This window comes from Bubalus bubalis, chromosome 15 (assembly GCF_019923935.1).
Source record: "Bubalus bubalis isolate 160015118507 breed Murrah chromosome 15, NDDB_SH_1, whole genome shotgun sequence".
In the NCBI taxonomy this organism is placed as follows: Eukaryota; Metazoa; Chordata; class Mammalia; order Artiodactyla; family Bovidae; genus Bubalus; species Bubalus bubalis.
The window spans coordinates 17,064,791-17,092,693 of NC_059171.1; the positions used below are offsets into that span (position 1 = coordinate 17,064,791).

The 27,903-nt window shown below is 34.2% G+C and overlaps 1 protein-coding gene across 26 annotated transcripts in view; it reads left to right on the forward strand.

The window, feature by feature from the left end:
* VPS13B (vacuolar protein sorting 13 homolog B) overlaps positions 1-27,903 on the forward strand; it is an 848,142-nt gene that overhangs the window by 67,992 nt on the left and 752,247 nt on the right. For all 26 annotated transcript variants that reach the window (XM_044928327.2, XM_025264770.3, XM_025264772.3 and 23 more), the window contains 4 exons: positions 6,833-6,953; positions 16,827-16,994; positions 20,143-20,324; positions 23,642-23,816. In XM_044928327.2, coding sequence (XP_044784262.2) covers positions 6,833-6,953; positions 16,827-16,994; positions 20,143-20,324; positions 23,642-23,816 — 646 coding nt within the window. The remainder of the gene's footprint in view (positions 1-6,832; positions 6,954-16,826; positions 16,995-20,142; positions 20,325-23,641; positions 23,817-27,903) is intronic.

Below are 27,903 nucleotides of genomic sequence, written 5' to 3' on the forward strand. Positions count from 1 at the left end.
GATGTACTCTGCATTGAAGTTAAATAAGCAGGGTGACAGTATACAGCCTTTATGTACTCATTTTCCTATTTGAAACCAGTTCGTTGTTCTATATCCAGTTCTAACTGTTGCTTCTTGACCTGCAATCAGGTTTCTCAGGAGGCAGGTCAGGTGGTCTTCATCTCTTGAAGACTTTTCCATAGTTTGTTGTGATACACAGAGTCAGAGGCTTTGGTGTAATCAATAAAGCAGAAGTAGATGTTTTTCCAGAATTCTCTTGCTTTTTCTATGATTCAACAGATGTTGGCAATTTGATCTCTAGTCCCTCTTTATTGTCTACATACAGCTTGAACATCTGCAAATTCTCAGGTCATGTAGTATTGAAGCCTCATTTGGAGAATTTTGAGCATTAGGTTGCTAGCATGTGAAATAACTGCAGTTGTGCTGTAGTTTGAACACTCTTTGGCATTGCCTTTCTTTGGGGTTAGAATGAAAACTGACCTTTTCCAATCCTGTGGCCATTGCTGAGTTTTCCAAATTTTCTGGCATATTTAGTGCAACACTTTCACAGCATCATCTTTTAGGATTTGAAGTAACTCAGTTGAAACTTCATGATCTCCACGAGCTTTGTTCGTAGTGATGCTTCCCAAGGCCATCTGGGATGACTTCGCATCCCAGAATGGCTGGTTCTAGGTGAGTGACCACAGCATCGTGGTTATCTGGGTCATGAAGATCTTTTTTGTATAGTTCTTCTGTGTATTCTTGCCGCCTCTTCTTAATTAATCTTCTGCTTTAGTTAGGTCCTTGGTGTTTCTGTTCTTTATTGTGCCCATCTTTGCTTGAAATTTTCCCTTGGTATCTCTTATTTTTCTTGAAGAGATTTCTAGTCTTTCCCATTCTGTTGTTTTCCTCTATTTCTTTGCATTGATCACTGAGGAAGGCTTTCTTATATCTCCTTGTTCTTCTTTGGAACTCTGCATTCACATGGGTATATCTTTCCTTTTCTCCTTTGCCTTTTGTTTCTCTTCTTTTCTCAGCTATTTATCATGCCTCCTCAGACAACCATTTTGCCTTTTTGCATTTCTTTTTCTTGGGGATTGTTTTGATTACTACTTCCATATGTATAATGTTACAAACATCTATCCATAGGTCTTCAGGCACTCTATCAGATCTAATCCCTTTAATCTATTTGTCACTTCACCATATAATTTTAAGGCATTTAATTTAGGTCATACTTGAATGGCCAAGTGGTTTTCCCTACTTTCTTTAAGTCTTAATTTTGCAATAAGCAGTTCATGATCTAAGCCACAGTCAACTCCCCATCTGACTAATAATGGCCTATTAATTTTTATTAATTGTTAGTATGTCTTCTTTTGTGCTTTGTCACGTTACCTGAAGATTCTTCCTGAATGAAGTACTTCATCTTGTTAGTCTCCTACTCATAAGTTTCATTGGCTCCTCAATATGTAGAATAAAGCTTATATTTCTTGAACTGATACTCATAACCCATTGCTGCTGCTGCTGTTGCTAAGTCGCTTTAGTTGTGTCTGACTCTGTGCAACCCCATAGATAGCAGCCCACCAGGCTCCTCTGTCCACGGAATTCTCTAGGCAAGAGTACTGGAGTGGGTTGCCATTTCCTTCTCCAGTAACCCATTGAAAATGCCATAAACAGAAAGTTTTTTCCTGTGTGTCTTTTTTCTTCTCTCTCTGCCATTCTTTTTCTTCCCTTTCTCTTTGTTTTCTGTCTTTTATCAGTAGCAGTGAAGGGGCTTTCTATAAGACGTATCTGGGCGTTCATCCTAGCTGTTTTTCTTCATGTCTTTTGACCTTAGAATCTCTTAAGCCCCAATTTCCTCATCCTTAAAATACTGGAGGTCTGGCACATATAAATGCTCAGTAAATTTTACTGTTATTTTTGCGTTTGTGTGTGTGAGACCTATGTAATTAATAGCTGATTAACTTGAATTGCTTTTAACCTTTTTATGCATATAAGTAAGGCTACCAGGATAAGTACCATCCATTTGTACTACCTGTTTTCTCTCAAAATGCCTAACAGATAGTTAAAAAAAAAATCATGGTTCTTGTTGAGGGAAGTTACACATGTAAGAAGACAAAGTGCAGTTTTATTAATCAGCTCACTCACCCAATCCCTACTGAATTTTGGTCAATATTAGATGGTGGAGTGTGGCTTAGGCTGGGATGCCTCTGTATGTACTTTTGTTCTCTCCTTCCTTAATTTCTGCCTATTTCACATTCCAAATCTAAGGATGAGTCTAAGCACTTCAATTCAGTGATTTTTAAAAAGAGGGGAGAAGTTGCCTATATGATATATACCGACTGATTTGAAGGAAAAAGAATGTCATAGGCAATAATAAAGGACAGATTTTTTCTAACATTATGCTGTTAACCAGTATAGTTTGATTGTTCTCTGGAAGGGGCAGTATCCTGGATTACACGGCTGAGAATGTGAAAAGAAGGCCAGAGGAGCGATGGTTCGTTATCGCGTCATGTGGGGAACATGGCTCTCAGGTAGAAGAGTGGCTCCACCACACAGGTGTTTACAGTTAGGACAGTGATCTCTTTCTCTGTTAAAATGTAGCCTAATATGTCTTAGTGTATGTTCAGTTTTGGCCTGTTAGGTTAGCTGTCCCTCCTTTTGGGAGGTTCCAGTAAAAGAAGGCAGGGGAGCATCAGCTCTCTTTTCTTCTTTCCCAGCCTGTCACACCCTTGATTGCAGAGAAGATGGAAGCAGCCTCTTGTGTGGGCTTAAGCTGATGTGTGAAGAGGCTGGGGGTATACACATCTCCTTTACTGAGGTGGCTTGGCTTTTTTTTCCTTTTAATGACTAAAGTTAAGTTTATTAATATTCCTCTCAGGGTAGAAGGGAGCCAGAGATGCCCAATTTTACCCCAGAAGGTAATATATATATATATATATATTTTTCCTGGCTAGCTCTCGTGTTCTACAAGTGTCCCTCTGCATTGCTGACTTGCCTTGGCTCTCTGACTCTCCAAAGTACAGGCTTACCTTTAGAGATTTTTTTTTTGCAATTGTTGTCTTTGTACTTGCTTCTGGAGGGGTTAGAGGTGAACTTACCTATGGGCTTTGCAGCAGTTCATTTCCAAGGCCCTCACACTCTCTTTGGGAGCAACCAGAGCTGCCAGGTGAGCCTTAGTTCTCTGCCTCCTAAGTTTGGTGCTGCAGGGCTGAAGAATGCAAGACATGGCACTTCTTGGTTGTGTCTTTTGGTCTCTCCTTCAACTCTTTTTTACTTTTAACCTTTTTCTAAAACGAGGACTTAGAATGATTCAGTCACCTGTTTTAAGTTTTGTCCTCAAGCTTACTCTACTGTTGTGAATCTGGGAGTTGATGGCTTTCCAGCTTTAATTGACTAGCCCTTCGAGGGCTAAGGTGAAAAGTATGCAACATGATCCCATGATCTGTCAGTGTGAAAGTAACGGATCTATTTAAATACAGGGTTTTGCCACATTTTCCCTCTGTTAGGAACTTTTGTAAGGAAATGACATTCTTGCTTGTTTCATGAGGAGCAAAGGGCAGTATTTTCAGAAATAGCTATGTGGTCCCCAAGAGACAACATTCTTTTGCCATGAAATATACTTAACTTGACATTTTGGAAAAATTGCAACCTAAATAAGAGAGATATAACTGTAATGTGTTTGGGGTTAAAAATTATCTCAAAACATTTTAGCTAGTATTTTTGAGAACAGAGTTTCTTTTATTAGAAGTTAGAGACTGTCAATGAATTAAAATGTGTAATAGTCACATTGGTTAAAAGCAGATGATGAATTCAAACTAATAATTCCAGTGTTAATAGTAAATATTATAATTATTTTACTTTATTTTTATTTAAGTTAGTTGGGGCATGGTTTGAATGGAAGCTCACTTATAATTGATGCAATTAAAATGTAATTGAAAAGAAAACAAGATGAAATTATCAAAAGAATTATTTTCTAATTATAATATATATGCACCCATGATTTCCTAAGCATAATTAAGAAAGAAGTGTTTACATATTTGGTAATGTTTGTTTCATTTCTATGGGTACCATGATTAATGCCCTTTTTTAAGGCACACTGAAATTTTAAGTTATTAAAATTTTTGTTTAAATAAATAAAGTTAGTTTGTTTTTCTTTTAAATGATAAAAACGTGAAGTTTGTAGGGAAGCTTTATTCACTTTTTAAAAGACTTTTTGAAAACTTATACTTAATCTATGCAGTTTACCCTTTTTTGCCGCTAATAACTTTTTAAAAATAAAATAACTTGTTCTTTCTTCTTGCTTTAAGATATTTGTCATCTAGTGTATGCCAGATTTATTGGACTGCAGTAGTTTTAGTGCATTTTGGCTGGAATGTTTATTATGACATCACTGTAATCTATATACAGTATGTGATTTCAGATGGTTTCAGTGTTAAATATTTTCATAATTATGCTAGTTTTGGCAGTTCACTTGGAACTTTTTCACATCTCTTTAATGAATATGTTTTACTTCTGGGCTTTTGAGACAACCATATGTTTCAAAAAGTAATAGTGTGCTTTTAATGTTAACATTGTGCAGAAGTGTATGACTACAGACATTTTTAAGGATCTAAGTTGAACTAAAAGTAATTACAGTGAGGTTTTATTCACAGTAGTAGTCTTTTAGTATTTAGAGACTATAACATTCCCCAAAATAACAGAAGATGTCATTATAAAGATTGAATAGTGAAGTTGTTTCGTGGAATGAAATGCTGTGAAGTTTGTTTTGCATTAACTTAAAATGAATACAAGTTCGTGCGCAAATTTTCTTCATTTTTTATTATAGCAAATCTTTCAACTTTTTACTTGTAACAAAGTTTCAGACAGAAATTTTTTCTTTTACTAATGTATGACTAGCATCTGAAGTCATGCCATATTGTAAAAGATTCATTTTTATTATTATATCATCCTGTTAGTGGTTGTAGTGAAGAACCTTTTTGTATCCTAAAGGAGGGCCTGTCACTGTTCTTATTGCCTGTGGTATCATATTAGAATGGTAAATTTAGTAGTTAACCTTCTTTTAGTTCTTGAAATTTTCTCTTCAAATATATGAGAAAAACTAAATTCATGACCATTCTTTTAAGCATTATGAAATAGTTTTATTGTTGATTAATGAGTTAATGATGCACAGTATACCATCAGTTTCCCTTTGTGTTGGAGAGGTGTTTGATCTCTGTTTCCTCATATGCATCTCTCAAGCAGAATGTGCTAGTTTAACCTCCCCAAAGGAATAAGGTGATGTCACATGCTTTTATTTCATATTACTACCCCATCTATTTCCTCCTTGTCATACCTGTTTTTTTGAAAGAGCAATCTATGAGTATTTTTTCCATCTTAACTTGTTATTCACCCTTTGATCTACTCTTTTACTTTTCCCACTCCTGTCCCTCTACTGGATTACCAAACTTCCCTTTTTTTTTTTTTTTTTTGTTTATTGGCACCCTCCTCCTAATTACCAAATCTTGAGTGTCAAATAGAATGAAGGTTGAGAACATCTCTATAGTTCTTTACATGACTGCGTTTTTATTGAACTAGATCCCGCCTTTAGCTTTTGGTATTGTTCTCCCATCTTAAATGTTGTCTATTGTGGCTTTTTTTTTTCTTTTGACTGATAATTATTCTTTGTATGTGCTATTTATAGTTTTCCCCCATTTAACCTCTGATTTTAACCTAAAACATTCACTCAGTTTTAATGACCTGATCTCTCTGGTTCTTCCAAATAGAATGACTCTTTGTGTTCCTATTACTTGAAAATAAACAAAAAAGTACTCTTGTAGACTGGTTTTATGTATTTCAAATAGATTCTGAAATCTTTGAGGACAGTTGCTTTTGTAAATCTAGCAATTAACACGTAAAAACATTTTATAAATGTTTGTTGAATCAAGTCAGGTAAAGAGTACTCATTCGTATTGTGTAAATTTCAAAAATATGTTTATTTTGAAGTTTTTATGTTATCCATATTAGAAACTAGTTAAACCTCTTATCTAATCTGAATAATAACAATTCAGTGAACATTGTTAAATGGGTGCCAAGAATTCTAAAGATGATTAAGATTAATCCTTAAAGGTGGGCTGGCTGATTCATATTGATGTTGGTAAAAACCAATGCAATACTGTAAAGGAATTATCCTTCAGTTAAAAAAAAAAGCTTAAAGAAATAGACTTCAAAAAAACAAACAAAAAATAAATTATTACCAAGAAAAAAAGATGGGTTTCCCCTGTGGCTCAGTGGAAAAGAATCTGCCTGCAATGCAAGAGACTGGATTCTATCCCTGGGTCCAGAAGATCTGGAGAAGGGCAGCCTGCTCAGGTATTCTTGACTGGGAAATCCACAGTGGAGCCCTAAGAGTTGGATACAACTTAGAAACTAAAACAAACAAAATTACTAATTAAAAAAAAATGTGATTAAGGAGACAGCTTGGATTCCCAACTCACAAAATAGTGAGGGTTTTAATATATAAACAAATACATGAAAATTAAAACCCTTACCATTTATTTCAGATTTTCAAATGGAAAATGTTTAAAAGCTTCAATTGAATTGTCTTCTTTTGCTAAAGCCATATTTGACATTATCAAGTGGTTTGTTTTGATATCAACTAAAGAAATAGTTTCTAATTTTAAACTACTACTTGTTTTAAAAATGCTGTTTAAGAATACAAAGTACAAAAATTTTGGTTACATAGGTTTTTATAGCTAAAAAAATAAAGTTGGAAGAGTCTAACATCAATTTTAGTAACCTACATACATTCAAGAAAACTTTTTAAAATTTTTGAATGGTGATTGATACTTTGCTTTTTTCTTCCAAATAAAAATAGGATGATCATGAAAGCTGTGGTTCTAATTCTACCAACCGTAGTACTACTGAGAACACAAAAACATCAGCAAAACCCCGAAGAATTCAACAGGCCACTCCCACAGATCCTGATTTGCCACCAGGTAACTTCTAAGGGGATTGATAAAACCAAAATTTTGATTGTTATTGATCATTGTTGTAGCCCTCTGTAGAATATATATTTTCCATATTTTTTAGTGTCATAAAGTATTTAAAGTATATGTACATTTACTGCATAACAGAACAGATTGAAAGACATTTGTGAGAGCTTTGGAATCATTCAAGGTTTGGTGCTCATTTGCTTGAGATTATTCCTTAAGTTTCTTTACATCCTCTCCAAGCAATGATTTGCCTCTGAGTAATAAATACTTATTGGAGAAGGCAATGGCACCCCACTCCAGTACTCTTGCCTGGAAAATCCCATGGATGGAGGAGCCTGGAAGGCTGCAGTCCATGGGGTCGCTGAGGGTCGGACACGACTGAGCGACTTCACTTTCACTTTTCACTTTCATGCATTGGAGAAGGAAATGGCAATCCACTCCAGTGTTCTTGCCTGGAGAATCCCAGGGACGGGGGAGCCTGGTGGGCTGCCGTCTCTGGGGTCACACAGAGTCGGACACAACTGAAGTGACTTAGCAATAGCAATAGCAATAAATACTTATAGTCTCTTCATTTCTCTTGCTTCTTGATAAACAAAGGAATGACACTAAGTTGTTCTCAGTTTCTGGAAACTGTAAAATTCACTAACAGAATCACAGAGTTTTGTAACTGGGAGACCATCTCTCTTTTCAGTTCCTAAAATTTTTATTTGTCTGGAAGAGTAGTCCTTTCAAATAACAGTTTCTTGATAAATATTTAATGAAGGGAAAAAACCCCAAAAAAACAAAAAACAGTGATTGTTACATGATGGCTCTGTGGCCAAGGTGCATTGCTGCCTTTTTACAGTTAGCAGTTATCAGTCACTTCTCTTTGATTTATCAGTTACTTTTTTTTTTTTTGAGGTATAGCTGACATTGGTATACACTTGTTTTCTGCCCCAAAGCTTTGTAAGCTTTCTGCTGGATTCAGACTAGTTATTTTTTGACTGTCTTCTGGCACCATCTACTTTACTTGTAAGAGGTTGGCATTAGTTGCATCATTTCATAGCCCTCCTGTCTCAAATTTAGGTTCTAAATTACATTTGAATTGAGCGTATTTAACTAGTGTTATTGTGATGTTATTACTGATGCTTTGTGTTCTTAGGAACTTTACCTAACAGGTCTCACTATTCCCTCTGGCTTTAGAATAAATAGATTAATTGCTATGGCTGGAGAAAGTGCTAAAAGAAGTTATTTTACTTCTGAATGTTTCTAATTCTTCTTAGAGTAGTGTGATGTTTATAGCACTTGATAAATTTTTTACTTAATTATTAACTCCTTGGGAGAAATCCCTGGTGAATTTAATTAAACTGTAAATTAAATTAAGCTATAGCTTATTCTTATTTGTTAAATGAGCAACCCCTATGTCCCTCCAAATTTCTGACTACATATCCCTATAAAACTTCTGAAGCCAACTCATTGTATAGAACTCTCTCCATCAGTATCCTGGCAAAGAATCAGTTTTAGGTTTAACTGTTGAGTCTTATGACATTTTTTTTCTTTAAGGAAAGAACTTGTTTAAGAAAAATTTAAAGCTTTGTCAGTTGTTGATTTCACTGATAAAAATCTTCTATGGGCTAACTTACATGTACTTGAAACAGGTCCCATACTTTTAATGATTCTTTAGAGTCTGTGTTGGAATTTACACTGATACTTAGGATGAGAACTGATCTATTTTTAGAAGTATAAAACATAAAAACAGACGTAGCATAAAATGTCCTATTTTTAGTGTCAGAAAACAGAGCTGTTTTCTACTGAACTACTTGGGGTAGCTTTTGGGTTAATGTGCTTTTCTGCCTTACCTAATAGGAGGACTCAGTCCTTTTTCATGCTGACATAAATCACAGTTATTTAGGAAGTAACTGAACTTGTTGGGCTGTTACTGGGAGGCAGAACAGCTAAACTTAATATTGCCAAAGGAAAGAAAAGGGATAATTTGAGAATCCGGTTGGATAATGGTAAATCATTTTATTTAAAGATTAACTCATATGGTTATTTGTGGATTCATTTCTGTAATATTATCCTGCCTGGAAATTATATTAAAGTTCTTTCATGGTAGAAATGAATTCCTGGTCTCAAAATTTCTTGGGCAAAGTTATTCTTCCAGCATCTGTGGTTATAATTTTGGAATTCAAACATTTATGTAGATTCAGAGTTGCTTTTTTGAGAAAAGTTTTGGTGTTGCCAGTAATTGTTTTGTGTCGTGAAGGATGGGCACCTCTCCAATAGGAAAGGAATAGCAAGTTGATATCTCATTTTTTTTGCAATTTCTGATCTTGTTACCTGGAACAGTCTTTTTGAGATTATGCATTCTGACCAGTGAGTGTATTGTGAAAGCAGTTTAGTGGGTCATGGAAAGCATTTAAAAAATATATAGCATAGACTAGAAAACCTCAGTGTGTGTGGCATGTAGTAAAGGTTAATCATATTTCAAGAGACTTACACATATGTGTGCTTATTCTGGGTTATGATGTAATACTTCTTGCTGGGAGAGAGGTCAAAAGAGTTTGAATCTGCCTGATTTGAACCATTCACATTTACTTTCAGCTAATATATAGACCAGAAACTTCAATAACTGCTAATAATAACAGGTTGAGTTGTGGGCCTAAGATACTCAGTAAGATATATTGACAGTTCCTATTTAGAGGGAAAGTTTAAGGATGTTTCATTTCTTTCTTTCTTCATTCATGCTTTCCTCAGTAGTCTCTGCACTTTATCTAGCTTAGAAATGGGATCACTTCTAATTGATTCTGTAGTCCTATGCTTTCTAAAGTGTACAGCCTTTGGCTTTGTTGAAGGTCATTGTAAGAAGCCAGCCTTTGATGCACTGCCTCTACATTTTCTCTAAAATGGCTTTAAGGGTATTGTCCTTTAATTTATTCAGGGCTTCTTAATTAACTGATGTGTTTTTTCTGATTAAATATTTTTTCATTAAATATTTTTTCTACTTATTATGGTCAAGAAACTCAGATAAATTTTGTGTTCCAGTGCATAGTTCCTTTTTCTTTTGTCATATAATTGTCTCTTCTCTTCTTTTCTCCTTACCTTTTTACTCAGAATATATATGTATATGTATGTATACATGTGCAGGTATTTAGGGTATAGAGAAATTAAAAATCATACCCACTGGGTCTGAAGTGACCTAGATGTCTTTGATATTCATCATCTGTCATGGAGGTTAGCAAATATTTTCTGTGAAGACCCAGTTATTAAATATTTTAAGCTTTGCAAGCCATATATTTTCTGTTACAGCTATTCCACTTTTCTGATGTACTGGTGAAATCAGTCATAAACTGTAAATAAACTAATGTTTGTGACTGTGTTCCAATAAAACTTTATAAAAACATGGCATGGCCTCATTTGGTCAGCCCCTGATCTAATACAGTGTCTGGTTCTTAATAGCCATTTATGTATTCATTGCATTGCACAAAAACTCAACTGCACAAAATCACAGAGTTTTCAGACTCTGATAATCAGGGTCATAGTGTCCTTGAAATGTAGAAGGAGAAGCTACTTCAGACGTTTCTGGTTTAGCTAGCTATCTTTTTTGGAATGTGGACCTTTGAAAATCTTTTGAAATAGTTATAGACCCATGTATGCACATTTAATTGGAGGAGGAAATGGCAACCCACTCAAGTATTCTTGCTTGGAGAATCCCAGGGACGCTGGGGCCTGCTGGGCTGCCGTCTGTGGGGTCGCACAGAGTCGGACACGACTGAAGTGACTTAGCAGCAGCAGCATGTACATTTAAAATTTGCATGTCACTTTAGGATATTCACATACTCACTGAAGTCTTTCAATAGGCCCCAGCTAAGCCTCTGATCTCGGAGGAGGCAATGGCACCCCACTCCAGTACTCTTGCCTGGAAAATCCCATGGACGGAGGAGCCTGATAGGCGGCAGTCCACGGGGTTGCACAGAGTCGGACACTGAGTGACTTCACTTTCACTTTTCACTTTCATGCACTGGAGAAGGAAATGGCAACCCACTCCAGTGTTCTTGCCTGGAGAATCCCAGGGACGGGGAAGCCTGATGGGCTGCTGTCTATGGGGTCGCACAGAGTCGGACACGACTAAGATGACTTACCAGCAAGCCTCTGATCTAGCTTTTGTTTTATGGATGAGAAAATGGCAACTTAGATATTTTGATGTAGATGACAAATACCTTATTATAATTTGTAATACTTGTGGTATACGGCTTCCCAGGTGGCTCAGTGGTAAAGAATCTGCCTGCTAATACAGGAGAAGTGGGTTTGATTCCCCAAATCAGGAAGATCCTTTAGAGGAGGAAATGGCAACTCACTCTAGTATTCTTGCCTGGAAGATCCCACGGACAGAGGAGCCTGGCGGGTTGCAGTCCATGGGGTCGCAGAGTCGGACATGACATGCACACACCTGTGGTATACGGGAGGTGTACCTTGTTAAATTAGCAGTCATTTAATCAAGATTTTGTCTTCTGCAGAAAATACCAAATATGAAATGAAAGCTGTGTTGTGTGTCTGTGTTTGCTTGCTTAATGCTTGTCACCTTAGGCTGGTTAGGGCTTGGTTTTCTGAAGAATAATCTCTTGTAGGGAGTTTAATAATAGCTGGAGAATATATCAAATAATTTAAGAATATTTGTAATGTATTAACTGTTCAAGAGCTTGAACCAAAAATGGAAATGTATTATTCTAGAAGATAGCACAATCATTTCTTAACTACTTGCAGAAGCTCAGCAGTTTAAACTCTAATCACTGTGCCTTTCTGGAACATTTAAGGAATACCTTGTTGTAAATGAAAAAGAAATGCATAGCTTATTTTACATTTTCTATTTTTATGCTTATATTATTGTAACATTTTTTTATTAACATTTTCAGGGAAAACTTAAGTGACTAATTGTGTAAGTTAAGTTAATGTTAACTGGAGGACACAATAACATAAATTTCAGGGGATTAGCATGACAAAAATGTTATGTTTTCTTTATGTACCAGTTAAAGTCAGTGTATCAGAAGCCCGACTCTTAGCGACCCCATGGACTGCAGCCCACCAGGCTCCTCCATCCATGGGATTTTCCAGGCAAGAGTTCTGGAGTGGGGTGCCATCGCCTTCTCCGATCAGAAGCCCAGACTCACTTTATCCAGAGGCTCTGCTGTGTGCCACCTAGGTTTTGAATTGTACTGTTTTCAGCTTTTTCAAGAGGATGCTCTGGAGAAGACCTGTCTACTTTTTGCTATCCCCAGGTTGAAAGTGATGTATATTCTTCTCAAATTTCATTGAGGAAAATTATTTTTATTGATGGTATATATGTCTTATAGTCATATCTCAGTAACAGTTCTGTATTCTGAAAGGGAAAGCACAAATATTGATGGGTAGCTAGCCATTTCTGCCATACAGGTATTCTTTCTCTTTAATATACTGAAAAGGACATTATGATTTTGTCAATAACCTTTACGATATCTAACTTTTATGCTTTGTTCATAACAGAAAAAAGTGATAACTGGAGAGTTTTTACTTCATTCTGACTACATTGAATTTCAAAATATTGCTTAGTGGAGGCAGGCTGTTCAGTTCCCTAAATCTGTATGCTGTATGCTGAAGCAACTAGTTGAAGGCTATCTTTGCCCTCAGAATTAATGGCTTTGTATAGGAGATATTATAGACTACTAACTACAGTGCGAAACCAGAGCAAAGAAGTAAGGAAGCGCAATTAATGCTTTTGGGATATTAAAAGGAAGGAGCAATTATGTCCAGGTATGTGTGTCCTCTGACACACAAAGGTAAAATGGAGAGGTAAGAAAGATTGAAAGTGAAAGGGTGGGAAATGGCTTAGTGGACAAGTACTATCCAAAAATAAAATCAGCCAAAATAAAACTTAATGCAAAAACATTGATGGCCAGATGCTGAGTTATATTAAAAGGTACAGTTCTCCAAACAGTATATGATGACTTTTTATGTACTTAACAACCTACCTTTGAAATGTGGTAGATCAAGCAGACCTCCTCCCCCCAAAAAATCCCCAAACTGGATCTTTAAATACCAGAATTGACAGGATTATTTTATAGAAACATAAAACTCTGTTCCCAGCAGATAAGACAGTGTACACTTTTTTGATATACACATTTGGTATCTATAGACACTGAAAAAGACTTGGTTAAAAAGGTCTTGAAAAATTTCAGAGATTCATTATCATAAACATCATCCTCTCTGGCCACAATACAATTAAATTAGAATAACTACTGATATGTTTGAATTGATTGCTACAGTTTTATTATTTGTTTTTTCTTTGTAAGCTCTGATTTTCATTTTTCTATTTCCTCTCTCATTTTCAGTGTCCTGAAATAAATGCTCCATACTTTCTTTCTAGGTTTTGTGGCTATTTCAGTGAGATAGAATGGAATATGCTTACTTTTATGTTACTTAGAACTGGAACCTGTTAACATTTTGATGTACAACCTTTTGAAGACATTTTTTCTGTGTGTGCGTTCATGCATATACACATACACTTATACATTTTCTTTTGTAATTTGCATATTTTAATGTTAGGAACATGTTTCAAGGACATTAATTTTTTCACATTAAACAAAAAAATTTAGCTGTACCAGGTCTTAGTTGTGACATGCAGGATCTAGTTCCCCAGACCAGGGACTGAACCCTGGTCTCCTGCATTGGGAGCACAGAGTGCTAGCCACTGGACCACCAGGGAAGTTCCCTTTTTCACAGTGTTATTTTAATCATTAGCATGTATTTTATTGTGTTCCACAGTTGGTTTAATCAGTCCCTTTTTGTTAGTTTTTTGGGTTATTTTTCATTTTCCGTTTTGTAAAATTCTCTGACAAACATACTGGCATGTAAATCTTTGCACATACCTCTGTTTAGTCTATAGCATCAAAATTTGTGAATAATTTTAAGGTTTTGACATGTATGACCAAATTATTCCCTGTGAAAAATGTAACAGTTTTTTCTTCCAAGCACATTTTTGGTCCAATGCTGTTTTTTACTATTGTATTTCTTTGAATCTTTTATAGATGGAAAATGCTATTTATTTTTTATTACTAAGTGGGATTATCAATTTTTTTTACCATGTTATTCTCCTGTCGTTTTTGTGATGTAGAAAAGCTAACTTTTGCATTTTGTTAGCTGATTGATACTCAGTATTTTTCAGTTACATCTTTTGGATTTTCTATATAAAAAACAGTCATCTTCATGTAATGATAATTTTGTGTTCTTCTTGTCAGTACTTACACTGATTTCTCTTTTGTATCCTAATTTAGTTGTTTATAACTTCTGTAACTATCTTAAATAATAATACTGATAAGTATCTTCAACTTATTGCTATTTTCCTTAGCTCCTACAGTAGCTGCCCTAAGTTATCTTTTACCTACCAAAGCTGATAGATTTTTAAAAATTATTATTGAACTTCTCTATTGTATTCCCAATAGGAATTCTTATTCTTAACCTTCTAAAAAAGTTTTATTTTGAAATAATTTCAGCCTTCCAAAAAAGGCAAGAACATTACAGAGAACTTACTTTTCCTTTAATTATTTGAGCATAAGTTGCCTATATGATGCTTCAGTAACCCCAGCTAAATTTTACACCAAAAACTTGATCAGGAAGTTTTTAAGTGCTGTAACCAAGTCATCAACCATGGAATTTCTGTTTTTGAGCAAGTTGGTTTCCTAGTGACCATGTTAGGGCAAATACTGTCTGTTTGTAAAACTGGTTTGTAAAACAAGCTTTTTTGTTTTTAGTCACTAAGTTGTGTCTGACTCTATTGCGACCCCATGGATGGTAGCCCACCAGGCTCCTCTGTTCATGGCATTTTCCAGGCAAGAATACTGGAGTGGGTAGTAGCCATTCCCTTCTTCAGGGGATCTTCCTGACCCAGAGATCAAACCTGGGTCTCCACCATTGCAGGTGGGTTTTTTACTGTCTAAGCAATCAGGGAAGCCCTCTTTTTAAATATTTGGTTATTTTACTGTGGTGAATTGGCTTATTCATCTCAGCTTGTATAATGGGAAACTGAGAGAAGGTATTGAAATGTAGGTGAAAAATCCATCAGTTTTTCTATCAGTTACAATACATTTATAGTATTACGTTTCTGTCATTATTTTGCATTGTATGTTTTCTGAGAGTCACTGCCCCCCCCCTCCTTTTTCTTCCTCCCCCCACAATAAAACCTCATGAACTCTTAAGTGGTTTTTATGAATTCTTTATTCATGACAGGTTTTCAGAAATAGGAAAATCAGTATTAGTCATGCTTCTTGACTTCTCAGAAGCTGTTTATTTTTAACATCTGTGTTTAATAGTGATAGCATGAGGGAAATATACTTTTTAAGGGTGAGCATTTTGATACTTAAAATTTATTTTTGAAGCTTAATTTATGTATCATTTTAGCATCTATCTTCCCTGGTACAATAATATCTGAAACCTTAATCTTACTGATATTTTGTGTGTTAATTTTATAGCATATGATAATTGGCACTTTAAAAGCTGCTAATATGAGAAAAACTTGAATTTAGTCATTGTACATCTCTTTTCTATTTGTATCCATTGGGAGTGAGTGAAGGAATTGGTTTTTACAAGCATGTTATGGTTGAATAACTTTAAATAAGTTTTCTTGGAGCAGGCTTCAGTGTAGGTGTTAATGTCAGCTGCTGACAGAAGTTGATTCTGTTTTGTCTAGTAAACTTGTGGTTTAAAGAATATAAGCAGATAGTTATTTAATTAAATAGCTGAATTTTAAATTAGTTTTTATATAGATTTTATAGTGGAAAATATATTTGAATAGTTTTTAATCTTTTTCTTCTGTCTTTTTTAATGCTATTTATGAAGGCAATGGCACCCCACTCCAGTACTCTTGCCTGGAAAATCCCATGGACGGAGGAGCCTGGTAGGCTTCAGTCCATGGGGTCGCTAAGAGTCGGGCACGTCTGAGCGACTTCACTTTCACTTTTCAGTTTCATGCATTGGAAAAGGAAATGGCAACCCACTCCACTGTTCTTGCCTGGAGAATCCCAGGGACAGAGGAGCCTAGTGGGCTGCCGTCTATGGGGTCGCACAGAGTCGGACATGACTGAAGTGACCTAGCAGCAGCATGCTTAGTTTTATTTATATTTTCTATTAAATTCCTCAGTAATATATCTATATATGCTTATTGTGTGAAAAACTTCTGATATTACGAATTCCTGTTACGCTTTTATCTATTCTCTTTCTTTCCCTACTTTTCTCTTTTGTCTTCATCTTTGTGTTCTTTCCCTTTCTTTCTTTTAGTACTTTCTGTATTTTCTTCCTCAGTCATATTCTCCCTTTCCCATTTCACTATTATACAATATTAAGTAGAAGTAGTCAAATTCATTGTGATGGTCATGTTTCTTTTATCTTCCTTTCTCGAGCCCTAATTTTTGAGTATTTTAATAGCTATTTAAAAGTAGAAAGAGACGATGGTAGCTGAAAAAATAACCTTAAAGAAGCTTTTCTTCTTATATATTGTATAATCAGTGTACAGTAACATTGTTTCATTTGAGAAAATGTTTATAAAATGGGCAGAAATCAACGTACTTGTAGATTACATGGCCTTTGAATGAGACCTAGTATTATGTTGTTAAAAAGGTGTGGCTTCTGTGATTTCTCTAGTACATGAAACTTCATGATACAGAACTTCTTTGCAGGGGTGTTTGTTGAGAAGGATCTGGTACTTATTAACTCTTTGGCAAGCCTATTTCCCTATCTGAATGTTGGTTTCATCTTTGCAAAAGATGCAAAATGATACTCTCATTGTTCATGTACATTAAGTTCAGTAACATTTTAAGGATAATTATTGATTTAACATTTAATTGGAATATTTTTTCCCTTATTTTATAGGCTATGTACAGAGTCTGATCAGACGAGTTGTAAATAATGTAAATATTGTTATAAATAATCTGATACTAAAATATGTTGAAGATGATATTGTCCTTTCAGTCAACATCACATCCGCAGAATGCTATACAGTAGGTGAATTGTGGGATCGTGCATTCATGGATATTTCTGGTGAGTAAATGTCAAGATTAGTTGACATTTTTCTTTTTCTTCTGTTGAAACATTAATCTTGGATTCTAAACCGTTTTTGGGCCACCAGGCTCTTTGCTAAGTCTACTGAAAGCTTTATATCTTCATCCTGAAAAAAATGCACATATATTAAATTTAGCATACAATTACAGGAGATTATTAGACCTTCAGATTAAGAAATCTGACTTGTTTTCTTTTTTATTCTTATCTCATGCTTGTTTCAAATGTTAATGTCATGTTTTATAGTACTGTGGGTTGAAGGAATAAAAATTGAATAATAAAATTTTGAATGTTTTTGAAAGAGAAAAAGGAATGTGTTGCTTTTACATAGTTCAGTAATGGCAAAACTGTGTCTGATGTATGTTTTAGATTTGTATACTGCAGAGCATATTTGGGGTTTTTGGATAATCACAAAGCCTCCTTTATTATGTGCTGCATTTTCCTTCTGCTTATATTAAAAGAACTATTTAATAATAATATATTTTTAATAACTACCAAATACTTATTATTATTTTATATATTTTCAACATGGAAGGTAGGCATGTTGTGAAGCCTTGAAAATACAGCTGTGAAAAAAGTGCTGCTGTTTTGCTAGAAGACATAATAGTTAAATAAATCACAACACTTTTTGATACATGTTCTGATAGTGTAGGGAGTGGATATTTTTGGAAAATACAGTAAGGAGACTATTGGGAACGCCTTTTATCTGTGATTTGCTATTGTACATAATTGCTAAAGGTGCTGGCACTAAAGGTAGACTACCTGAGTTTGAATCTTGACTCTCCCAACTTCATAGAGATGTATGATCTTGTGTGAGTTACTTTGTGGTTTCTTGTTTTCCTCAAATATATACCATAGCATAAAAGTATTTGGTACATAGTAAGTGCTCAGAAAGTGAGCTGCTGTAATTATTATTTAAATTCATTTTCTCAGATTCTCATTACAGTTCCATAAAGTGATACCCTTTCTCATTCGTTAGTTGTATATTCATTTATTTAAGTCCTAGTTACAAGAAAGCAAAGTGAAATTGAGTCTCAAGGTTTCCTAACTTGCCTTGTTAAGGCATACAAACAGGAACTAGAAGACCTGAAATACAGTGTGTTCTTTAAGGTTTGGTCTTCACATTTTAAAAATGAAAAATAATCCTGATATTACAGCTCTGTTGTAAGACATAAATTAGAGCATATGCAAAAACCCAAGCTTGTTTCTGAGACATTGTCAATGCCTCTAAAAGGGGAAGCAGTATCTACTTCAGAAGTTAAAGGATTAAAACAGAATAGTTAAGAAAGAATGAAGTCGTCATGTATGGTAAAACATGAATGAATCTTGGAAACATTATCCATGCATGTTAAGCATTTCTTTAGGACATACATAGTACTTAGGAATGGGTTTGTTAGGAGGATATGCAGATGTTCACATTTTGAAACTAATGCAGAGTCTTTTTCTACAGTGCTTGTTAGGTCAGCATAATTATTACCCTCATTTTATAGATTGGATTTTAGCACATTATCTAAAAATACCAGAAGTAGAATTCATTTTGTATGTTTTTAAGGTAGTTCTTATTAGTGTTTAGGAAAGTATTTTTCAAAACTTAATCCTTTTCACTTTCACAGAAATGTTTTCTAGAATATCCTTGAAATATGATTACTTTAGCATAAAGTGATTTTTATAGGATAATGGAGAAGAACATGTGCTCTGGAGTAAGGTTTTCAGAGTTTGAATTATAGCTCTGCTCTTTATAAACTGTCTGACAAGACAAATTATTTACCCTTATTGTGCCTTCATTCCACAGCTTTTAAACAGAGCCATATAAATATTATAAGAGAGAATGACTGCAAAAGATTTAGTGTAGTGTCTAATAGCAAATACTCAGTGAATTATAATTATTATAAAGAGAGGGAAGAAAGCAACTAGAGGGTTTCTTTCATTTCTTCTTATGATAATTTCTTTCCTATTTTGATAATTTCTTTAATTTGTGTATGTGTACATAATAGTAACTAAATCATTTATATAGTGTGTAACATGAAATAATGTTGTAAGTTTGTATTTTTTGCAGCTAAAAAATTTAAAATTTATTTCCTTAATAAAACCTTACTATTTTCATACATGTACATATTCTTTATACATGTTAAAAACTTAAATCCAAAAGACGAAAACAAAATTAAATGCTGAATTAATTAAAGGTTGCCAGGATGTACTCAGAAATAGAATGGACTAAAATATAGTTTATTGTTTTGAAGATTGCCATGGCCATAGTGTATGGATAGTTGCTAACCTAAAATCACTGAATAGGTAGATTTGGGTCTGATATTTACCAAGGAATTATTGTTAATTAGGAATAAATTTTCTAAAGGTTTTGCTCTCTAGTTTGATATTCTACCAGCAATTGTTTCCATTTTTATTCCCTTGAAAACAGACTTGATAATGTTACTGATAATTTGGAAATCTCCTCATTAGTCCTTATTTAAAAACATGTTGGCCACTAGAATTTTCTGTGATGATGGAAATGTTTTACTTTTTACTGTCCAGTACCCTAGCCACTAACTGTATGTGGCTTTTGAGTACATGCAATGTGGCTAATGCAGCCAAGGACCTGAAATTTTATTTTGATATAATTTTAATTCATAGGTAAATTTAAATAATACTGTATTGATGGTGGCTACCATATTGAAGAGTGCAAGCTTTTACAGCAGTATTTCTGTGGAGAAATAAATGTTAAATAAGCGACTATTACTCAAATGTTTTTATAATGTGATTTTTCAAGAATTTTATTGTTGTTTAGTATTCCATTGCAGATAGTGAAATGTAGAAAAATTTTTATAAACTTTGTCTTAAATTTGTAGTTGGGAGTCAAGCAAATTGGGGACAAGCTGCTTTATTTCTTTGCCTTCTGTTTGATTCTTCATACATTAAATGGGGATTATTGTGCCTATTTCATAATATTGGAAGCTTTCAGTGATACATTAAATGTGAGGTTCTGTTCATAGGTGCTGACAGTCCTATGTTAAATGCTTTATTAATCTTATTTCTGCTATTATTTTTATTACTGTTATACTAATAAAGAATTGCCTTTTTTTCCTTCTAAGTTTACTTTTTACTTAAAATGTTTTTCTCTTCTTTTTTCTTTTAGCAACTGATCTGGTGTTGAGAAAGGTTATCAATTTTTCTGACTGTACAGTTTGTCTTGATAAACGAAATGCCAGTGGTAAAATAGAATTCTACCAGGATCCTTTATTGTACAAGTGTTCCTTCAGAACTCGTCTGCATTTTACTTACGATAACCTAAATTCTAAGATGCCATCAGTTATAAAAGTAGGTGTTTCTTTTTCTAATAGTCAAGTTGCATGTTTCTACTTTGTTTATTGATTGTTATACATACAAATCATTGTTAAAAAGCAATGAGGAAATTAACCTCAAATATATAATGTAAAAACGTTTTGTTCATATTATAACTTTTATGTTATTTGTTATGTATTATAACTTTTTTTCATTTAGTGTTCTAATAGAGATATTTTGGGGACAGCTTTTTTTCCCTGTGACTTAGAGGCCATTTTAGTTTTTCCTGCTGATTGTTAGTGTTTTTCTCTTCAATTAGATAGAGGAGATCATATCAAAAAGTGTATTTATACCCGTGGTGGACTGAATATTAGTCTTTATTTCAATCCTTATAAATTTTTCATCCGATAATAATAGTTTCTGACCCTTGTTTTCCTTAGATAACTTTATAAGACTTAATTTGCTTATCTATTAGTTTATTGGTTTAGGGAATTTTAGCTGTCTATGGTTTCAAAATGTGATTAAAATCTTAAGAATATGTGAATGTTTCAGTAATATCTTTTGATCCACATGAAAATTTGTTCTCCAGGTATTGGCAAATATTTTTAGTGTGTATAGTTATTCTCTAAGGGTAAATTTTGTGTTGTTTTATTGCATAAAAATTTTCTCTATCTCTTACCTATTTATCTGTCTTTGAAAAAGAATTCACACAGTGACTTGTGATTTTGTTAACTAAGTTTTCACATGGAATAAATTTTTATTATTGAATTATAAGCTTTTGTATTGTAATGAAAAAGCCAGTCCTAAGTCTGAACACTGGTATTGACCACTGTGCTTGTTTTCGCGTGGCTATAGAAATTATTTATTATTTTTACATAGTGCTTTTAAAACATAAGACATGTCATTTTATGTAGCTTTGAATTTATACATGAATTCCACCCACTTTTCTTTGGTAGTGCTCACTCTTGAGTATCTTTTTTTCCTTACACTTTGTACAGAACACATTGTTTTCTTTAAATTCTGTTACTCTTTCCTTCTGTTTTTGAATTAGCTTCTTAGACAAATATAAGCACGGAATAGTGTTGATTCAGTAGTAATTGTGTCCCTGTCCCAGGACAATGGAGTTAAACATTCCTTCTTTGACCTTGACTCTACCAGTGAAGTTGGGGAATGTTAAGAGTAAATTCAAGATATATTTTGAAAGCAAGTAATGGATATGGGGAAGCCTTACCATATAAACATTTTTTCATTGATCTTTAATACAGATTTAATTGTACATTTTAGGATGTGGGTAAATTAGAGGAGAGTGGTACCACTTATGCTTAACTGAAATTAAATTTTCAGTTTTTTATTAATAGTACTGTGATATAAGATTTGGTGTTTTGAGTTATAACCATCATTTTTTTGCTGTTAGTCCTAGGAAATAAGTATTAAATGGACATGGTTAAGCTCATTGATCATCTCAAAGACAGGGAATTTCCAAAAATGTTTGAGACACTCTAATTATTTGTCTAAGGTTCTCATATATGTTTCATTAGGTGACTTTTGAATTTATTTGTATTTGGGTAGACTTTTTGTAATTTTCTGTCTTTTGTGAGTAATAAATGTCTTAGAGATTATATCATCTACAAGATACAGAGCATACAGATGTGTTATTTAACATTTCCCCTTGTTAGTGAAAATTTACTTTTTCTTAACAGTTTTTCAGAGGAATTAAAGTCTACACATAAATCTTTGACCACATCTCTGATTGATTCCTTAGGAATGATTTCTGTAATTGCAAATATCTTATTAATGGGTTTAAACTTTTAAGGCCTGTCATCTGAAGTACAAAATTGCTTCCAGAAACGTTTAACCAGTGTACATGCTCATGAACATTAAGGGGAATGCCTGTGTTATACTCTACTATCCTTAAATATGATCATACTTATATAAAAGCCAACTTGTTTAGCAAAAATAATGCAATTTAATATTAATTTGATTATTAGCAAACTTAGATATTTGAAAATATGTTCAGTGGCCGTTATTTTTTTTGAAAAATTCATTCAGGGTCTTTGTCAATTTTCCTATTGTTGGTTAGCTTTATTGATTTTAAATATATTTTTATATATAATGTATAAAATATCTTATATATTTTAAAGGTATATATGTTTATGTGTATAAGATTTTAAGTGCATACATATGTGCATACAGGATTGAGGTTGAGCTTGCTAAGATAGCTATCACTGGTGCTATTGATGCCATATGGTATTTAAAAGAATGTGGCAGATAAATGTCAGATTTAAGAAGAGCTTCGCAGGCCTGCATTGCACACCTGCACAAGCCTTCCTCAGTTTTCTTACCTCATCGTAGTCTATTTGGTGTATGATTTTTGTCAGTTTTTAAAACCTGTACTCATAATTGAGTATGGTATTTTATACTTTCCTGTATAACCTGCTTCCCTTGAAGTAGTTTTTTTGTGCCTTTGTCCCTAAAGATATGCTGATTGCCATTACTTTTTCAAGTTTCATAGATACTCAAATACCAGTTAGTTAAAATAAACCTTCCAAAAGACTTACTTTATGGCTTAATTGGTTTTATTCCATGTTTATGTAGCAACAGGAAATTATTATATTGAGCTTGTCTTTATATTTTACTGATGTATTGTTCTGTAAGGAGAACTTTGATTGTTGACTTTATGCCCTATTGATAGTAATTAGTCTTACTTCTTATAATTAATTCATGTTGTAAATTTTATACCATGTTTAATTCTTTTAAAGTTTGTTTGAGAAATTTTCCTGGTCATATTTTCACTTTGTTTTCTATATGTGACAATTATTTTACCATGTGCATACTTCCATAGTTATAGTGTTAGTAGTTTACTCACTTAACATATGTTTTTAGGATATGTATGCATTCTTTTTGGTTAATAAAGCTGGAAGGGGTGGATTAATGACTTATAAAATGACATTATGAAACTTTTATTCTTATTTGTGACAGAGATCTTTATGGTTTTTGTTGGAGTACTGTTATACTCTTAATATTATAGGATGGGTACTTTGTTAACAAAAAATTTTTGGAAAAGTAATCTTGAAATCCATTGTGACTGTATCTTGTCATGATCATTTCTATTTCCACTTAGATAGTTGGGATTAACATTGCTTCTGTCTAAAGTTAGTGATCATCATAGGAAAATTTGTTTAAATTTCTAAGATTTTAGAACTGTCATTTTGGCTTAAGTATTACAAACATTGAGACATTACTGTTTTTCCTATGGTACTCCATTTTAAGGCTTAACATTTCTGTACTTATGTTTAAATAGTATTCTCTTTGAGTATACTTTTGTTGATGCTTTTGTTTTCTCCAAAATACAGATTCATACCTTAGTAGAGAGTTTGAAACTTTCTATCACTGATCAGCAGTTGCCTATGTTTATCCGTATAATGCAACTTGGAATTGCTCTTTACTATGGAGAAATAGGAAATTTTAAAGATGGAGAAACCGAAGATTCTACTTGTCACAATAAAGATATGTTGGGAAATGTTACAGGTAAATACAACAAAGTTTTTATAACTATTGTTCTTACAAGTGTTTTCACCATTGTGAAACTTGAAAAGCTACAACATTAGATTATGTTTTATAGTATTCTAATATGATGGGATGATGTGCTTAACACTGATTTTTTTCTTTACTACATTTTGCATATTATTCTCACTTTTTTTTCCTACATGCTAAAAATAACTTGACTATTTCTAGTAGGTATTAGTGTTCAGAATATACATTATATAAAAGGATAGTCCAGCCTCAAGATTTCCTAGTAAGTTATAGTACAGTTGACCCTTGAACACATGGGTTTGAACTGTGTAAGATCCACTTACACACAAATTTTTTTCAGTAAAACCGCATGATCCATGGTTGGTTGAATCCTCAGATACAGAACTATAAATATGATAGTGAGTTGACTATAAAGTTATACCTGGATTTTCATCTTCTACTCCTAACCACCTTGTTGTTCAAGGACCAGCTATATTGATAACTTTTCTATAAAGTCTCACTGAGTTATTTTAACTAAGTTATTTATACTTAATTATCATATGTAATTATAATTAACTGTGTGTGCTGTGCTTAGTTGCTTAGTCGTGTCTAACTCTTTGTGACCCCATGGACTGCAGCCCTTTATGCTCCTCTGTCCATGGGGATTCTCCAGGCAACAATACTGGAGTGGGTTGCCATGCCCTCCCAGGGTTCTTCTTAACCCAGGGATCGAACCCAGGTCTCCTGCAATGCAGGTGGATTCTTTACTGACTGAGCTACCAGGATAGTCTATAATAAACTATAATTACACCTAATTAACTGTATGTTTTAGAGGATACCTAGTTAATTAATTGGAGCATTACTCATTGAAGTATATACTTCATTGAAAGATACTTAGTGGGTTAATTTCACTTATTCAGTTGATTATACTTTTACTAAAGCCTATTTGTGTGTAAGACATTATTGCTGGGAATGTAGGAGAATGCAGAGATAAAGAAATGTGGGAAAGTACAGAGACAGATTTAAAATCTTAAAATCTTAATGTACATTGGAGTGGACAGACATGTGAACAGTTAATTAAGCACTTAAACAGTTAAGTGGAGGGCAGATGTTTGACTTATTAATATTGGAGGTATTAACGATTGGAAGTAGAAAAATGGTGAAAGGAGTGGTAGGCTTTGACTTGTGTTGGTCTGAGTCTCAGGAAAAATTTGGAGAAGGTGATGATTGACTTCCATAGTTAGAGCCTTTAGCTAAAGGGCAGTTAAAACTTGGGAACAAATAACCCCATTAAAAAGTGAGCAAAAGGTCTTTATAGAGCTGTTCCCGGAAAGAATATTGAGGTGGCCAACAAGCATGTGAAAAGATGCTCAGTATCATTAGTCATGAAGGGTAACACAAGTCAAAACCACAATGAGTGCTTTATAGCTACTAACCAGTGTAGTTAAAATTAAAAACTACTCATAATAAGTGTTGTCAAGGATGTGGGAAAATTGGAACCTTTAAGCATAGATGGTGGGAATGGTACACAATCTGGTTTGTCAAAAAGTTGTACATAGAGTTACTATATTATCCAGCAGTTCTGTTCCTAGGGTTATATGACAGAACTGGTAGAACAAAAACTAGTTGAACAAAACCTAGCATACAGAAGCTGGTCAGTTCATTTTTTCCACCATGCTATTATGGTAAATTTCAAATATTAATATATGGAAAGTTGAAAGTATTATACAATCAACAGCCACTATGTGGTTGAGTAGATGTGTAGGATCTACTCATCATCTGGATTCTACAGTGAATATTTATTACATTTGCTTATCATGTATCTGTTCATCTAACATCACTTTCTCTACATCAATTCAACCAGTTTTTGCTGCATTTCACGGTTAAGTTATGGACACCAATGTACTTCACCATTAGATTTCAACAGTATATCCCTAACTAAAGTTTATGTTTATTGACAGTTCTTTTTCTTTTTCCTTTTAAAGGTTAAATTCATAAGGTGAAATGCATAAATGTTAATTTAAGTATGCTATTTAAGAAGTTTTGAGAAATGTGTATGCCTGTGTGATATGGGACACTCATCAAAATATGTGTTATTAATATCTCAAAAAGTTATCTCATGCCACTATTCAGTCACTTCCCTTCTTCCAACTGCCTGCCCGCTCCCCCTTCCACTCAAGAAAACCCTGTTCTGAATCTCTAAAAAAGAAAGAAGCCATGCATTAGTTTTTGCTGATTCTGGAATTTCATGTAAATAGAAAACATACAGTATAAATTCTCCTGTGAAAGGATTCTTTCCTCAAGCATAATATTGTTTTTTTACTTTTCATTTTTAAAAACTTTTTAAGACTTAATTTTTTGAGCAATTTTAGATTTGCAACAAAATTGAAGGGTAGGTACAGAGATTTCCCATATATCCCCACTCTCATACATGCATAACCTCCCCCATTATCAGCATCCCTCTACTTATCACAACTGATGAACCTACATCATTATCACCCAGAGTCAGTAGTTTAAAGTTCACTCTTGCTGATGTATATTCTGTGGATTTGGACAAATGTATCCATCATTATGGTATCATTCATAGTATTTTCACTGCTCTGAAAGCATTGTATTTGGGGGTTCATCTGTATTGTTATATATATCAGTGTTTGTTTCCTTTTTATTGCTAAGTACATTGAATGACTATGCCATATGAATGTAACATAGTTTATTTAGACATTACCCTGTTGATGAATGCTTGAGTTATTTCCAGTTTTGGTTATCATAAGTGAAGGTGACCTGAACATTCTTCTGAAAGTCTCTTGAAGACATGTAGCTATTGTTTTTCTTGGTTTAATACCTAACAGAAGAATTATTACATACTTTTTAAAAAAATAAATTTTCAGGCTTTTCCCCCAAAGTAATTGTGCCATTTTACATTCCCATCCTTGATGGCTCAGAGGGTAAAGCGTCTGCCTGCAATGTGGGAGACCCGGGTTTGATCCCTGAGTCAGGAAGATCCCTGGAGAAGGAAATGGCAGCCCACTCCAGTACTCTTGACTGGAAAGTCCCATGGACGGCGGAGCCTGGTAGGCTACAGTCCATGGGGTCGTAAAGAGTCAGACACAACTGAGCGACTTCACTTCACTTCGACTTTACTTCACATTCCCATCAACAGTGTATGCTAATTGCTTCACATCCTGGGCAACATCTGTTGTTGTCAGTCCTTTTTCACTTTTTGCCATTCTGATGTATATGTTGTGGTTGCTAATTGTGGTATTAATTTGCACTTCCCTGAGGAACATTTCATGCAAAGATGATCTCGATAAAGGACAGAAATGGTAGGGACCTAACAGAAGCAGAAGATATTAAGAAGAGCTGGCAAGAATACACAGAAGAACTGTACAAAAAAGATCTTCATGACCCAGATAATCACAATGGTGTGATCACTGACCTAGAGCCAGACATCCTAGACTGTGAAGTCAAGTGGGCCTTAGAAAGCACCACTACGAACAAAGCTAGTGGAGGTGATGGAATTCCAGTGAGCTATTCTAAATCCTGAAAGATGATGCTGTGAAAGTGCTGCCCTCAATATGCCAGCAAATTTGGAAAACTCAGCAGTGGCCACAGGACTGGAAAAGGTCAGTTTTCATTCCAATCCCAAAGAAAGGCAATGCCAAAGAATGCTCCAACTACTGCACAATTGCACTCATCTCACATGCTAGTAAAGTAATGCTCAAGATTCTCCAAGCCAGGCTTCAGCAATATGTGAACCATGAACTTCCTGATGTTCAAGCTGGTTTTAGAAAAGGCAGAGGAACCAGAGATCAAATTGCCAACATCTGCTGAATCATGGAAAAAGCAAGGGAGTTCCAGAAAAACATCTATTTCTGCTTTATTGATTATGCCAAAGCCTTTGACTGTGTGGATCACAATAAACTGTGGAAAATTCTGAAAGAGATGGGAATACCAGACCACCTGCTCTGCCTCTTGAGAAATTTGTATGCAGGTCAGGAAGCAACAGTTAGAACTGGACATGGAACAACAGACTGGTTCCAAATAGGAAAAGGAGCTCGTCAAGGCTGTATATTGTCACCCTGCTTATTTAACTTATATGCAG